The sequence below is a fragment of the Pimephales promelas genome, chromosome 15 (genome assembly GCF_988280905.1).
Source record: "Pimephales promelas chromosome 15, fPimPro1.hap1.1, whole genome shotgun sequence".
Classification (NCBI taxonomy): Eukaryota; Metazoa; Chordata; class Actinopteri; order Cypriniformes; family Leuciscidae; genus Pimephales; species Pimephales promelas.
In genome coordinates, this window is record NC_142783.1 from 24,668,923 (window position 1) to 24,686,350 (window position 17,428).

The 17,428-nt window shown below is 35.4% G+C and overlaps 1 protein-coding gene across 1 annotated transcript in view; it reads left to right on the forward strand.

Moving 5' to 3' along the window:
* The window catches only part of prkd1 (protein kinase D1), a 37,236-nt gene extending 20,030 nt beyond the window's left edge, over positions 1-17,206 (forward strand). The window contains exons 3-19 of the mRNA XM_039669346.2: positions 1,839-1,970; positions 2,069-2,229; positions 2,514-2,537; positions 4,724-4,931; positions 7,060-7,137; positions 7,647-7,845; positions 8,195-8,318; positions 8,432-8,509; positions 8,734-9,004; positions 9,841-9,893; positions 10,315-10,387; positions 10,686-10,792; positions 11,428-11,589; positions 11,717-11,815; positions 12,509-12,776; positions 14,407-14,492; positions 16,232-17,206. Coding sequence (XP_039525280.1) covers positions 1,839-1,970; positions 2,069-2,229; positions 2,514-2,537; positions 4,724-4,931; positions 7,060-7,137; positions 7,647-7,845; positions 8,195-8,318; positions 8,432-8,509; positions 8,734-9,004; positions 9,841-9,893; positions 10,315-10,387; positions 10,686-10,792; positions 11,428-11,589; positions 11,717-11,815; positions 12,509-12,776; positions 14,407-14,492; positions 16,232-16,450 — 2,342 coding nt within the window. The 3' untranslated portion in view covers positions 16,451-17,206. The remainder of the gene's footprint in view (positions 1-1,838; positions 1,971-2,068; positions 2,230-2,513; positions 2,538-4,723; positions 4,932-7,059; positions 7,138-7,646; positions 7,846-8,194; positions 8,319-8,431; positions 8,510-8,733; positions 9,005-9,840; positions 9,894-10,314; positions 10,388-10,685; positions 10,793-11,427; positions 11,590-11,716; positions 11,816-12,508; positions 12,777-14,406; positions 14,493-16,231) is intronic.
* Positions 17,207-17,428: the final 222 nt, after the last annotated feature.

A 17,428-nucleotide genomic window follows, 5' to 3' on the forward strand; every position in this document is an offset into this window, starting at 1 on the left:
CACCATCTCTAGCCCATTAACCCTGACAGACACACAGTCTGCCCATCTGATTAGAATTCGGCAAGGCCAGAGAGCCTGCTGCCCAGGCCTTGTGGCAGTTTTGTGGAGACGGCCAGAGCGTGCCAGACTGGCCATTGATAGATTGGATTTGGCCCACCCTCTCATCCATCTGCACCCCAAGATACACATGCCTTGTGGGAGCTTGAAAGAGGATGGTTCGTACAGTAAAATGAAGATATAACTCCCTCTGCAACATTTGTTTGCCTTTTTAACCATGACATGTTTACTCAGTGTTGCTAGGATTAAGAGCGAAGCAAATTCCCTCATGAAGTCGAAAGTCCAAATAATGCAAACAAAAAATTTGGTTATTTATGTCAGTTGTTATGGGAAAACAACTTTAATTATGATTTTAAGATGTAAATTGAAATGAAAGTACTTGGGATGATCTATGACTCACTTCACTTGAACAACCACAATTACACACAAATAACAGATGTCTCGGAGTTTAAGGTTGTCAAAACTTGAAGTCTCTCATCAGGTATTGCAGATTCTTTAATGAATTACCAAGGATTTACATAGATGTTTTTAGCAGATTACAGTTTTACCAAAGCCACTTGAAATAAAATGCACAAATCATGTTAATTGCAAGTATTAGGAATGTTAGCGGAGCATAATGAAAAAGATCACATCAATTTTAATTTCGTAATTGTGATGTGCAATTGCGGTTGTTAATGTGAAGTGAATTATTGATCTTCAAATGTTGCAGATTTACTCAGCTAATGAGAATACCTGAAACTATCACATATTTACAGACAAAAGACTCATGATTTTCACTTTGGTTGAATGTCAGTCGTGTATATAGTAAATGTTGAAATAACTGAAAGGATAGTATTTGCTTTTGGGGGTAAAGTGACATGGTTATTTTGAATAATTATGTTACTTAATTGTGTCTCAAACCTCTCTCTCAAGCATTAAGTATCTTTCAGCATTTCTTTTTGCACAATTTATGTTTTTTCCATAATTAACATAATAGATGTTTTAAAAAATTACTGTGCTCTTGAGCAAGACACATGGGTCATTCATGCTATTCAGTACCATTTAAACAGTTTTATTTCTTTCTTTTTTTTTTAATTGAAATTTATTTATTAAAATAAATTTATTTCAAAGAAATATGCTGTGGTCAAGCTCAGGTCTTTATTAATTACAGCTTGGTTATTTGCTCATTAGCTGTGTGCCTTACAGGATGAAAATAAAGAGCTAGTTAGAATTCAGAGCTTATATGAGATTGTCAACCTATTTTTTTTTTCTATCTGAAGTCATACTTAACCATATTTTGCCTTTGTGCAATTTTATATACAGGTTGTGTTATTTTTATATCATTGATATACAATTATAGTTGTTGTTGATATTTTAAATTAGAATTCATTAATATAATTTTACTTATAGTTTTTGTAATTTTGTTTTTTGTTTATGATGATTTTGTTTATAGAAATACATTTTACATTTTTTTAAATATATATATATTTTATTTCAATATTATTATTTGTTTTTATATGGTTTTAGTTTTAGTTAACGATAATAACCCTGAACAGGATGGAATGATTTAAAGTGAGACAAACCAGCTGAACAAAACGTCACGGAATTAATCAAATCCACTGTTAATGTGATGGAGGGATGATGTCACTTCCCAGAGGATGATGTCATTAAGGAACCTGACTTTTTTAAAGGGATATTAACAAAAATATATTTTTGGTGCACAAAAAATAAAATAAAAATGTAAAAGCAATTATGGATGAAATTCACGTTTTGCTTTTGTGTATGTTGTTTTAAACTTTCAGCTTCAGCTACTGTGGAGGATTTTCAGATCAGACCTCACGCTCTATTCGTTCACTCATATCGAGCTCCAGCGTTCTGTGATCACTGTGGAGAGATGCTGTGGGGTTTAGTGAGGCAGGGGCTTAAGTGTGAAGGTAAAGGTCTAAACATTACATTAAACTTGTGTCAGCATTACATTAGAGGGAGAAACAGACCACAATGTGATCATCCCATATCACTATCTTTGTGTTAGGCTGTGGGCTGAACTACCACAAACGGTGTGCCTTTAAAATCCCAAACAACTGCAGTGGCATCCGTAAACGTCGACTATCTAATGTGTCCCTCACCGGCCTGACCAACACTCGCTCTGTGTCTGCTGAACGGTCTCCCAGCACCTCTGATGAAGCTTTACTGGTGAGTTTGAAGTCAAAATCAGATCCACAGCACATTATATCAGATGTTCCCTCCCTTAGTCACAAAATATTGAATACTCAAATTTAAGTGTTCAAATATAAAATATAAACCATATGATTCTTACAAATACAACAGGTTTTTCCCTAATAATCTCAGATGTTATTGATATAGATTGTGGATTTGGCCTGTTTGTTGACCCTATTGCATATGTGTCCGATTAACACTACTCAATCTCTGTCTGTCTCTCTCTACCTCTCCCCACACATCCTTTCATTCCTGCCCAGTCTCCGGTCAGTCCTAGCATGGAGGTAGGCACCAACTAATTCAGCTGTGACTCCTTGTGATATTTTGTCTGTCATACACCCCCTGTTTTAATGCAGTATGAAAAAAATGAAATCTGTTTGATAAAGGGGTGATAGAGAAAAGCAACAACTATTATATTTTATATATATATGAATATATAAACACACAACACACACTACCCCAAAATCTAAAGAAAATCTCTTATTGATCAAAAATACTGTACAAACCGTAATATTGTGCAATAATTATTGAATATTATTCAAAAAAACTGTTTTAAAATGTAATTTATTTCTGTGATAGCAAAGCTGAATTTTCAGCAACCCTGAAACCACACGATTCTTAAGAAATCATTCTAATATGCTGATTTGGTACTCGTGAAATACAACTATCAATGTTGAAGACGGTTGTGCTCCGCAATATTTTTGTGGAAACCATGATACATTTTTTTCAGAACTCTCTGATGAGCAGAAAGTTCAAAAGAACAGCATTTATTTGAAAAAGAAATCTTTTGTGACAATATAAATGTTTGTACCGTCACTGTTGCTTTATTTAATGCATCCTTGCTGAATAGAAGTGTTTTATATATATGTATATATTTAAAAAATATATTCAGTTTCTATATTTATCTGCCTAATTATCTGTCTAGAAGCTGTCTAATTATCTTTTGCTGCGGCATTTAAAGTGAACCTGAGTTCTTCTTTTAAACTTAGTGAACCAGACATGTCGTTCTTTTCTCTAAGAGGTTAAGACATTTTAACCTGACACCATGAATGTTGTGGTACACATGTAGAGTTTGTTTGAAGAAAACTGTTAATCGGCTGTTGACGGCAGAATCAAACATCTGTTAGCTGCTCTCTAATCTGTTCCCTACACCTAAGACAGGTTACAGCAAATGATCTGCATCTGTATGATTACCTTACCTTTCACATGAATCTTCTTAAGGCCTTTGGTGAAGTGTACAACATGGCAACAGGAAGCTATTGATCATTTTCTTTCTTTAGAGCACATTGAATAGTTGATTATGCACACCTGCGTGATGTCAGATCTATTCACAACAGGTGGTAAGACATCTGCATCTTTGCCAATCAGCAGCACATTAAAGATCAGCTTGATGAGAAAGTTGTTGTTCTGAGTTGATGCAAATTCATCAAAGCTCAGCATATACAACAATCTCCCTCAGCGTGAACCTCGTAGGGCCTTTGTGTTTTTGTTCACCTAATCGAGAGCAGGGTGGTGCTGACTTGGCTTGTGTTAAAAATACCAGAGAACCTGTGTGACAAAGTAATCCTTTTTATTTACCTTTGTTATTTAACCTTTGCATGATATATCACTAAAAAGCAGTCATATGTTTGATCTAAAAATGTTATATTTTTTAATAGACCAGGCTACATGGTTTATTTAAAATTTCTAACCAAAGGAGGTTGATTATTATTTTTAGGAGTTAAACTTTTTCACAGATTATCTGTCTCTACTGACAAGACATAATAACAGTTTTAACAAATATGTAAAAAATAAAATAAAAATAAAATTAACCTACAGTACCTTTAAATTTAGCCTTTTGTGACAACATGTCCCAATTGTCACACTACATGGGGTAAGTTGTCACAATAGAAGCTGCTGTTATACTGTATTATTGGCTTTTTAGCAAAATGCACACACAGTAAAACCTAATACTATTCACAAAAATGTAAACGGTATTGCACAAAAATATCAAACAATTGGTTTGGTGAACAAAAATATTAAAAATTGTATAATTCATTACAGTCACACTTTAGTTTAGGGTCCAATTCTCACTATTAACTATCTATGACTCTCAATAAACTCCTAATTACTGCTTGTAAGGTAGTTGAATGTAGAATATGGTGATGCAGAATAAGGCATTATAATATGTGCTTTATGAGTAATAATAAACAGCCAATATTCTAGTAATATGCATGCAAATAAGCAACCAGTAATAGTGAGAATTGGACCCTAAACTAAAGTGTTACCTTCATAACATACAAATTCATAATGTGACAACCTGCCCCAATACAAGTGTAACACTTACCCTGACCTGACATTTATGAAAAATACTGATGTACTGAGAAAGAACACAGTCGAACCGTTGACATATAGCCCTTGTGTTGTGCGGATGTCCTATATTTCTTACATCGAATCTCTACATTACAATCCATTTATTATTTGTCCACAGCAAAAAACACCATCGGACATCTTTCCTGGAAGAGGCCGCTCCAACTCTCAGTCCTATATAGGTCGGCCAATAGAGTTAGACAAGATCCTGCTTTCTAAAGTTAAGGTGCCACACACATTAGTCATCCATTCATACACACGCCCCACCGTTTGCCAGCACTGCAAGAAACTCCTCAAGGGCCTCTTCCGTCAGGGTCTACAGTGCAAAGGTAGGAGCTTATCCTTAACATTTTTACTGTCTTTATTGTCATACAGTAATTGTTTTAGTGTCTTATTGCTTTGCATATTAATGTGCCTCGACTAAATCCCCTCTGATCCTGATGTTTCCAATTAATTTGAATTCTTTGTTGTAATAAAAATTGTATTAACGCATCTGAGCTTACATTTGGATAATGGTCACTAATTGCCGTTACTCCTTACTTTCTCAAATTAACATTACAGTGTATTTACAAAGTCCATAAAACTATTTACACAAATTACAAGTATACAAATGTGTTTAATATAATATTCACTATAATATCTCCAGCAGAAATGACATTTTGCTATTATGTGCATGGTGCATTGTATTAGCCAGAGAATGAAGCTCAGTATAGGGCTGTGTTCAAAATGGAATACTAGCTAACTGTATAGTGCACAAAATATACTGTATACTGACTACTTTTTTTTAACTTGGTTGAATTTAGACCTGGACAATTCTGGACAAGTTGAGAATTATATATATATTTTTTGTTTGTTTGTTTGTTTAAAATAGAGATCATGATTCTCCAGTGATTCTGAATAGACCACTGAACAAACAACAATGAGGTTCTGACAAAATGTTGACCAAATTGAACAAATCCCCTGAATTATTCAATAACAAATACAGATTTTAACATTTGTCACCACCTCCTGGTGTAATGATGATATACTATCCTATCATATATAGTAAATGGTAAATGGACTTCATTTATATAGCGCCTTCATAGACCTAATGGCCACCAAAGCGCTTTACATTTGCCTCACATTCACCCATTCATACACTCATTCATACACCGACGGCGGTCTCAGCCATGCAAGGCGCCAGCCAGCTCGTCGGGAGCAGCTGGGGTTAGGTGTCTTGCTCATGGACACCTCGACACTTGGTCAGGTGGAACCGAGGATTGAACCACCAACCTTTCGGTTCGTAGACAACCCACATGAACCACTGAGCCACTGCCTTATTTGAAGCGTCAAGTTACTTTGGATCACTCGACATCAGTGTTTATATCCAAACTATGAACTTTAATCCCAGTACATCTTTGATAATTTGAATTATTGTACTTTGAGGTTGAAAACACTTTTTGTGAAGCTGTTTCATACTGCATCATGTCAACTGCTCTCTCACTCAGCGACATCACGAACCCAGATTTGAATCGTTATGATCATACTTGTCAAAAGGTTAAATACTCCTAGGCATGGCCGAATCATTGTCATTTAGGAATAAGATCACATGGGTGTTTGAATCGAGATAGCGATCTTTTAACTTTTTAATTAATTGTGAAGCTCTAGCTTAGTTTGAAGTCGTATTTTTAGTATTAGAATAGTATTTTTTCCAACATTAAATATGAAACAGTATTATTATGCAAATATTGGCCTAATTAAAAATAGCATATTAGCATACAACTTACTATTTCTGGCATACAAAAATTATTTAATTTAGTGCATGCTGGAAATAAATAGGTTATTTTCAGTTTATTTTTCTTCCAAAAATTCTAACCTTTGGCAATACCATTAAATAGTTGATAGCAATAGATATGCTAAAATGGTGCGCAATGGTCATTCTGGCAAATATAGTAGATCAAATGTAGCATTTTATGCATAAATAAAATTAGCATATGGCACAGTACTACATAATACATGTTGCAAAAATAGTAGGTGTTGTATTCCAAACATAGCCTATCCTTAGTGTATTAGGTGCCAATATTTCATGTATTTATGCTTGCTTTACAGATCTGATAATACCGTACAGTTTAACAGATCATAGAATTTGTTGATCCTATTGTGTCATCTAGAACAGAACATAAATATACAGTGACACAACAGCTGCTTTTATATACGATGTGTTTGTGTAAGGGGAATATATGCCATGTGCCAAGCAGTAAAGAGTGCAGTTGGCTGGGCTGTTACAAACAGCTTTAATGTTCATGTGCTCAATGTGCGAGGTCTCAGCCTGTCAGCCACCGGCACAACAGGAACTCATATGTTTATGTGCCAGATTGGTAGTAAACTCTCTCCCTCACTCCCCCCCTTTAACTCTTTCTCCCTCTCTCTGTCGCTCTGTCATTCTTCTCTACTCTCTTTTCCCTCACACTGTCTCAGATTGCAAATTTAACTGCCATAAAAGATGTGCACCCAAAGTGCCAAACAACTGCCTCGGAGAGGTGTCAAGAAACGGAGGCAAGTCTAACTTTAGTCTTCATGCCAATCAATGATCAACACTGCATTTTCACGACAAAAACAACAATATTTATCTCACTACACATTAAATGCTACGTGAACATCATATGCCATCCATAACAGTGTGCTCAGATGAAAAAACAGGGTAATGTTGTAAGACTGAACCTGTTTGTTGATATCACGGATTAACCTAAAATTGATATTATCATTCATATTATCAGTTTTAATACCAGAGCAAAAACAAAAGAAGGAATTTCTTTCTGCAAATTTATAGTAAGCACAACATTTTATGTAAAGAACAATGATATAACTGCAAAATGGACTCAACTGTAATATCCCTTATTTACTCTGTACTTTTCTGAATGGAAATTCAAAATACTCATTTTCAAGTTCTACTTTCTAGTGTTGGTGGTGTTAAAATGACAGCTTTTTTACACACATACATCACGTGACTTACATTGTCTTGCCATGCTTCACTCCAATCCCTTTCTTCTTCTTATTGCTCATAGATCTGTTAAGTCCCGGTGCTGAATCGGACGTGGTCATGGAGGAGGGTTGTGATGACCACGACGGGGATAGACATAGTCCACTTAACGATGACATGGAAGAGTCTCTGGTGGCAGACTCCGCTGCTCTTTTGGAAGCTGGACATTGTGAGCTTGGAGATTTCCAAGACCAAGACCCAGATGAATCCAACAGAATCATCAGGTAGCTCCTCGTCACCTCTAGAAACCCTATGAACAAAACAAACGTCACAAATAGTTGACTTTTGGCCAAAAACGTGTCTCTGTCAGTGACTAAAACTAGTAAATGTAAAATAAATGAACAAATGCTTGCAAATATACACTACCGTTCAAAAGGCTAGGCTTGGTAAGATCCTCTTATGCTCAACAAGGCTGCATTTATTTGATCAAAAACACAGTAAAATTGTTTTCTATTTAATATATTTTAAAATGAAATAAAAACAGTGACTAAACAGCAAAGGTATTTGAATGCTATGAATCCTGACCAGCAAATGACATTTTCTAGAAGGTTTTGACATTGATGTGTTTGTAAGCCCTTCTACCAGCAACAACATCCCACTTATGCGGGTGGTTCAGTCTGTCAAACACACCAAGAGGAAAAGCAGCAGTGTTATGAAAGAAGGCTGGCTTGTGCATTTCACCAGCAAAGACACATTGGTGAGTGCTCTAGGTTTCCATTATAAACCTTATGAATTCATGTGTGAATTACCAAGTGAACTTTCCATTCTGTACCTAATCATTTCCAGTATCTGCTGTTTTTTTCACACTAGCGTAAGAGACATTACTGGCGACTTGACAGCAAGTGCATTACCCTGTTCCAGAATGACACTGGGAGCAAATACTACAAGGTGACTTCAACTATTAGGTCAAGACATAAAGTTTGACACTTGAAACTCACATTAACAAATTAATCTAGGAATTATCTTGAGGGCTTTCATAATTTCTTTAGAGAACATTGATAGTTTGTCTTGATAGGTTTCATGTATCAGCACACACACGTATCCACATGCATGTCTCTGCAATATCATTGAGGTTTCAGCTTTCGGATAGACCTCTTGACTCTCTTCGACAGGAAATTCCTCTATCTGAGGTGCTGTCTCTGGAACCAGCGAGAACATTCAACCTTCTCCCTGAGGGTGCCAACCCACATTGCTTTGAGATTGCCACAACAACTCTAGTGTACTATGTAGGAGAGAACCTGGCTACGTCGGGCTACGGAAGCAGTGTGCTTGTTAGCGGCGTGGGACAGGACGTAGCCCGCATGTGGGAGATGGCCATCCAGCATGCACTTATGCCTGTCATCGCTAAGGGCATATCTCACGGCGGCCATCACAGCTACCACAGTATGAACTTCATGGTGAAACATTTAAGGGCTTGCCCTCAAGGGGGAAAAAGCTACGAATACAGAAATGCCGTGCAGTTGTAATATTCTCTTTCTAGTTTTCTAGGCTTTGTAAAATTTTACACTTTGCTTCTGCCAGAAAACTGCAGGGCAACTACAGTTGTAGATGTGTCCAAATTTGTGGATGTGTATGTACTACATTTGAAAAATACATACTTGCTTATTATTAAAATACATTCTATAAGAATGCAGGAGTGTAGTATGAATACAATCCATGCATATTGGCATTGCCATGAGACATGCAATATTAACTGCGCTGCAATTTTCAGCTATTTGCAAATATGGCCTCATTAGATTTTCACGAATGTTGCGTATTCGGACATACTACTCCTTTCATGCACTGCTTTTGGGATACTGTGTTAGGAAAATATCTGGAAACTGACTTTTTTTTCTGGGAAACGAGGTCTATAAAATCACATCCAGACATTCGGGATAATTCACTATTTTTTGGCATTTATAATGCAAAATGAGCACCTTAAATGTATTTTTATTTCATTTTTATTATTTATACCAAAAACACAGCCCCCCTCAAATCAGTATCATGCGGGTTTAATTTCTAATTTGTTTCAAGTTTTCTTTGAGATGATTTTTAAAAAAAGAGGCTGCGAGGCAACAAGCCGTATTTTAAATGTCATGATTTTAACTAATTATTTATTGTCAAGTGTTTCTTTTTCAGGTAGAATAAATTTGTAAAGGTGTAAATCTGAGTCTACGGCATTCAATACAAGAATTAAATACAGCTTTTTTTTCTTTTTCTTTTTTTTCTCACACAAACAGAAGAGGTCTCCATTAGCATCTCAGTATCCAACTGCCAGATTCAGGAGAATGTGGTAAATATTTATGCTTTTTTATATATATATATTTGGAGACATACTGTATAATAATATCTCATATTCTTTATCTATCAAGCTTTGTTTCTGTGTGCAAGAGCTCACCGTTCTTGTCGGTTTGCCTATAAGTGCAACCTTGAGTTCCAGTGTGATATAAACACACAATGCCTCTTGGAGATTATTTTGATTACCTGCTTGGCCATGGGGTTGCCATGGTTACGCAAGTCTTTCTACCGCGAGTCCAAGTGAGATGTGGAAATACTGTAGCTCTTTAAGCTGTTGGTTTGAATTCAGCCATTGTTACAGTACAAAAAAAAAAAGTAGATCCAAAGAAATCTGATGTATCAAGCATTACTTCCGAGCTTTGGGAACATCCCATTTTGGCACATATGCTTACATTTTGTTTCTGTTTTTCTTACAGGATATTAGCACAGTGTATCAGATTTTCCCTGATGAAGTACTTGGCTCTGGGCAATTTGGCATTGTCTATGGAGGTAATGTATCAGTCTATTTACAGGGAGTTCTTTGACATGGGCACCCAGCGAGGAAATGTTTTGAAATCTGTATAATAGCAGACTATTTAGTGCATATTTTCCTGTATTCATATATTTTAATATTAACAGATTTTCGGAACAATTGTGGTACAATCTAGTTCAATGATCAATGAATGTATAACGAGGCTAAACTTTATTTGAATATTTACAGTAAATAGCCATTTCCATATAGCCATACTTCACATCCAATAAATAAATGATAAAAATGCGCATTATCCTTTCTTCTGATATTATGCAGGGAAACACAGGAAAACGGGCAGAGATGTTGCCATCAAGATCATAGATAAGCTGCGATTTCCCACCAAGCAGGAAAGTCAACTGCGCAATGAAGTTGCCATTCTTCAGGTAAACACAGAAATAACATACACAATAGAAAGACTGCTGTGTGTGTGTGTGTGTGTGTATCTATATATCTATATCTATATATATATATATACACACACACATACATGTATACACATACATATATACAGTATATATATATATATATATATATATATACACACACTGTATACTGTATATATGGCCACACTTTAGATTAGGGTCCAATTCTAACTTCAGTATAAACTATGACTTTTGCCTCATTACTCCTTCTAATTACTGCTCATTAATAGTTAGTAAGGTAGTTGTTAAGTGTTTGATAGGATTAAGGAATATAGAATATGGTCATGCAGAATAAGACAGTAATATGTGCTTTATAAGTAATAATAAACAGCCAATATCCTAATACTATGCATGCTAATAAACAACTTATTCAGAATATTATTTGTAATGTATATGTGTGTGTGTGTATTTAATATGTGCAATGTGCATTTAATACTACTACTAATAACAAATGAATATAATACATTCATAATATTATTGTTTACTTTAAAGCATATTAAATCCAAATTTGTACAAATTTATTCCGATCTATATTACAACATTGGCAATTTTGTAATTTTAGAATTCAATATAGATGTCATATCTTTCTTCTGCAGAACCTACATCATCCTGGCATTGTGAACCTCGAGTGCATGTTTGAGACACCAGAGCGTGTCTTTGTTGTCATGGAAAAGCTCCATGGCGACATGTTGGAGATGATACTGTCAAGTGAGAAGGGAAGGCTGCCAGAACGCATCACCAAGTTTCTCGTTACGCAGGTACATCTCACAGGCGCCGCACAACGTAACAGTCAGTTATACACTCAATCCCATATAAATATTTGAAGTTTTGCACTTTTGTTTTACACCGCATTGTAGTTATAATGCCGTTCCGCTCTTTTCCCAGATCCTCGTCGCTCTCCGCCACCTCCACTTCAAAAACATTGTTCACTGTGATCTCAAACCTGAGAATGTTTTGTTAGCCTCCGCTGACTCTTTTCCACAAGTGAGTAAAATCTGAACAGAACGAAAAGCGACAACAAAAAGAAAGGAAACATCTGAATGAAGTGAGGCCACACCGAAATGAACATAAATGGATCTGTTTTTGTAAATGTGCAAGAATAAAAGATGGTAATTATAGCGTTCTCGTGGTGTGTTCGAGGCACAGGGTTGTGTGTGTCTCTACATTCTAATGAAAAATTTCTAAATTATCCTCCCATTGTTTCTTCTGTCTACTGCACAAGCTTGTCTCTGGAAGCTCTCAAGCAGAAACATGACTCACTGTTTGAGAGCAGGCAAACATTCTGCAAGAATACTAAACAAATCACTGCGTGTCATTTACAAATATTTTGCAAAGGTGGAAGCAGAACTGGAGCTGTCGACTTCTGAGCTCGCTTCCTGTTTCCTCGGGCGCTTGTTGCTTGTGTGCTTAAGCAAATGTTTTAAAGGTAGAAAGTGTAGATCAGCAGGAGATGCATTGTAACCACATCCAACTGGGTGATAATTTCACTTGACTTTCCTTCAGACCGTGACAACTGATCATTACGACGTCTGTGTGGTGTTAAAAGCTGGCTCCGGAACAAAAGGATGTTTTTTTTTTTTGGTCTTTTGTGCATCTCAGTCCTAGTCGAGTAAAATAGCCAATTCCTCCTGGCGTCTGCTTATTGCGAAGCTCATTATTCCTTGGTTTGTCTTGCAGGTGAAGCTGTGTGATTTCGGCTTTGCACGTATTATTGGCGAGAAGTCTTTCAGGCGTTCGGTGGTAGGCACCCCGGCGTACCTCGCCCCGGAGGTGCTTCGGAACAAGGGCTACAACCGCTCGCTGGACATGTGGTCCGTGGGTGTTATCGTCTATGTCAGTCTCAGTGGAACGTTCCCCTTTAATGAGGATGAAGACATTCACGATCAAATCCAGAATGCTGCTTTCATGTACCCACCCAACCCCTGGAAAACAGTGACCCCAGAGGGTAAGCTTTGGGGAGAACTTTGGAACCAAACCATCAATGAATGTGGAATCAAAAGTAAAGTTTAAATGGATAGTTCACACGAAATGTTAATTCTGTTATCATTTACTGCATGAAGAAAACCAAATATATATATATATATATATATATTTTTAATTTGTTTTGTTTTGTTTGTTTGTGTTCCACAGAAGAAAGTCACCAAATTAGATTTTGCACTACATAGATTTTAAAAAAAGTTGTGAAATACTGAGATAACCATTTAAAACAAGTCAGAAGCAAGCTTTATTAACCTCTCTAAGCTGGAAGCGACTAGAGTCCGTTATGTGTGCGTTAATCCTTAAAAATGTAAGTGGTAATCCAGTCACAGAGCTATTTTAGCGAATCCCATCTATATGAAGGACCTTTTTTGGAGAGTTATTATGAATTAACTTCCATTAGCTAATATCCCTGCTAATGTACAAATATGATCTATGTACTGCTATTTCTAGTCAGCCTGCAACTGATATTCGCCTATTTTAAAGTCATATTTCAGCTTGATGTTCCTGTTGAAGCTCTTGTTTTTCTAATTATCTCCACCCTGTGACTGTAAGCATAGATGACCTCAACTCACCTACTTGGCTCATGGTTCATGGTTCATGATCCAGGTAGATATGGTCAGGATTAATTCAGAGTAAACACCAGAGAAAAAAAACAGAGAATTGAGGTCTTGAATTGAATACATTTACTTTTAAGTCATATGCAATCTGTGCAAAATCTGTATGAATAGAATTGACCGTCTCATTACCTTAACTACATTTTTGATGCCCTGACCTTTGACCCCGTTCATTTACTAATGCCCTCTTTCTTCCTCATTAAAATAGCAAGAGAACCAGAGACCACACTTTACTTACTTAAGAACACTGGCAACTGGAACAAATTATTCACATAGACTTTTATTTATTTATATAGTTTGGCTGGTATAAAGTATGGCCATTTTAACAATTACTTTGTTTTTTAACTGTTTTAATTGAATTTGTTCCTGTTTACTGTGAAGTGAAAATAATTAAGTGGCATAACAAAGAGTCTCTCAAAAACACTTTATGAAACAAGCAAAACAAAAGGGAGAAATTACAGAACAAATTAAAAGTTAGATTTGATCTTACTGCAATGCATTTACATGCATGCACATTTTCTCTTTAATTTTCGAGATATATATATATTAAATTATAATATAATAAATAACTGAAACATAGATCATTTTCATGTATTAAATCTATCAATTGTTGTTTTTAAAATTAATGTGTAGTAACTTTGCGTGACTACTCTGCCTCCAAGCTGATGGTAAATGTGTGAGAGAGAGAGTTGGAAGAGAAGGAAGGGGAGAAGAAAAGATGAAGAGAAGAGAGGGCAAGGGTTAAAGAAAGAGACTGGTGTGAGCGTTCTCAATTTTTGTGTCGACCCATTCATGTGTATAATGCCAAATGACTAAAGCACAGAGGCCTCATGGTTAAGAAACTTTGGAGTGTCTCGGAAATTTGTGACCCCTGAAATAATGTTAACGTGATGTTGGTTTTGCTCACTAACCCTCTAGACACAAAATCCTTCAGGTTTTCCACCAAAGCCTGGTCACTGACAACCTGTTTTGTTGTTACAGCAATTGACCTCATTAATAACCTGCTGCAAGTCAAAATGAGGAAGCGCTACAGCGTGGACAAGTCTCTCAGCCATCCCTGGTTACAGGTTAGTAGATAATGACTTTGATATGCCCTGTGTAAAATAAAAAAAACAACTATGATATACACACACACAACAAAAACTTTCTGTTTTTCCGTCACATACAGACACATTAGGCAACTGAAATAGGAGTGGAGTTACCCCCTCATGTCTGTGTTAGAGAATATTAACATCTTAAAAAGGCGATAATAACCCTTCCAGTGCCAATGATTAATTGAGTCGTAATCAGTTCTTACATGCATAGATGAGCATGTGATAGATATTCGCACATTTTATGCACATTTTAAAGGTTTAGAAATTTCTATAACATCTATTTCAATTCACAAAAAAACATATACTGTTATGTTGTTCAAGTGCATGAACTTTTTTTCATCATGTTACTATACAATTTCTGTCATTTTGTAATTGCAGTTAATGTCTAAAATGTTAATTGTTAATGTTAATAATGTACATTTAAATTGAGCAATTAAATGAAAGGGCATGATAGTTTAAATTAATATTAAATCCAATTAGCTGAACTTCAGAGTGCTTTTTTCTTTTAGCTTTTTCTTTAGATACATATAAAGGTTTATTTGGTTACTAAACATAGAACCGATAGTACTGTATGTACAGCAAATTCATTATAAACAAAGAAGGTAACCGAACGAGTATAGGCTGAAGCCTTGGATTATTATGGCTACCCAATTTACAAAACAAAATTTGATCATAAACAATACATGTACAAACATATGTATACATATACACATTCCTATATGCACAATGTATATACTCATACATAGCTACATCCTCTGCACTTGATTAAAAATATTTATTTATTACTTGTGTTATTAAATTTATGCACTGCAAAAACTTATCTTGGACAATTTTTCTTGGACAAATACTTGTCAAAAATTAGGATTTTAAACTGTTTTTAAATAATAAATGGAATTGCTCCTCTTAAGATCATCGGTGAGACCATTCCACAAGTTTCCGATTTTTTTAAACACGTTCTCTCCTCTTCGGTTATATTTCTGTTCTCGGTTTTCAAACATAATATATTTTCAGGCACTATTTTCCTATTACCTTAGAACATAAAGACGCCAGTATTCAGACTGACTAAATCAGCTAATTTTATTGCTTTAAATTTACAGAATATAGAATTTGTCGGTTAATTATACGGTGAATGATTGACTATCCTTATAGCTTCATTCACCATTCATTTTTGACCTACTCCAGTAGTATATCTTTATATGTAATTTCGTAATTACTTGTCTTTTAAATTTGATTTAAGTGCACTAGCGAATGGGCTGACAAGCATTTATGGTCAAATTAAATATATAATAACATTTCTATTGAAACTTGAATGTCATGCATAGAAATATAATTATAATGGAGAAGTTCCAATTTAGTTTCAGATTGACTTTAAATGTAATAATGAGTTAAAATTATAATCAAGTACCTTACATGTTTTACTACAAAAAAAAATATTAAAACAATGATTTAAAATGTGCTTTTTAATTTGACATTATTATAAAGTGCACGTAATAAAAAATGTATTTAAGTGAGTTAAATAGCAAGGAAATTGTACTCCAAATACAATTAAGTGACCTTTTATTCCATTAATGTTATTAGCTGCAGTAGTTTTTTCACAAGAGTAGATATTGATAGAAAGTTTTTTTTTTTTTTATAATTATATTTCTATATTTTCCCTATTTTTTAGTTGTCTGGAACGTTTTTGATCCCTAACATATATATCTTTATGTCAGGACTACCAGATGTGGCTGGACCTGCGGACTCTGGAGTGTAAAATGCAGGAGCGATATATCACCCACGAAAGCGATGATTTGCGCTGGGAGCATTTTGCAGAACAAAATGGCCTACAATACCCAGCCCACTTAATCAACCCTCACGCTGATGTCCGTGAAGAGGCGGAGTCTGACGAGCTTGTGATGGGCCTGCTCAGCGACAGAGTCAGTGTTCTGTAAATTGCTGCCTACCCCTTTAAGGGCACAACAACAGAACTCAAGCCAACTATATCCTGTGAAATCACCACTTTAGTCAACAGTAAATGACTTGACAATTCCTAACAGAAGTACTGCACAATTTCATTTAACAGTACACTACAGATCAAGCACAAATTTTATTAAACACACAGTGCCTAAACCATAAAAGCCAACCTAGCCATAAATTACATAGACAAAAGCAATCATACCCAAATATAGAACAATAACACTTTACTACAACAACAGAACATCAAACAAAACAACTGCACTTAAAGTACTACGATCAAAAATCTTGTTCTTAACCTGAGAATAAAATGATTTATTATTATGCCTTTAACTGGCACAACACAGTTGAAAAAAAAAACTAAAAACTATCAACAGTATTTCTTTGTATAATTCACAAAATAAGTGAAGTATAAAATTAACTTATAAAGCTTTTTATTAACTTATTAATATTAAATTATTCTGCTATGAAAAGTCCATTAAAACCACAGATTTTGTGGTGACCTGTTGCATCTGTGATAACTTTACAAATGTATAGCAGAGAGCATTTATAGATTTTGTGGTTTTGTGTTTATGTGCTTGTGTGTGTGTGGTACTTTGGAGGTTGGTTATTTTAGTGTTCTGTGCAAGTGTAAGACAGCAAAGCAACACTGCCTGTGGACTGGAGATGTTTTTCCTTTTGCTTTCTTCGGATATGTTGGGATAATAAAGTTCAGCTGGTTGTGTGTGCATAAAGTATTGTGTGCTCATGACAGATTTTCAGTGTGTTTCTTTCAGTGTTCACTTTAAGTGAAGAAGTACAACACTATTGTACTCATCATCTGTTCTGTTCAAAAGCCTGATTAAATGTTAACAAAATATTTCTTTAATTAGCCCTAAAATGGGTTGGAATGAGAGCAAGTCGCAGAATGGCAGTTTGGACAATAACTGGCCAAAGGTGAGTGCTAAAGCATAAAG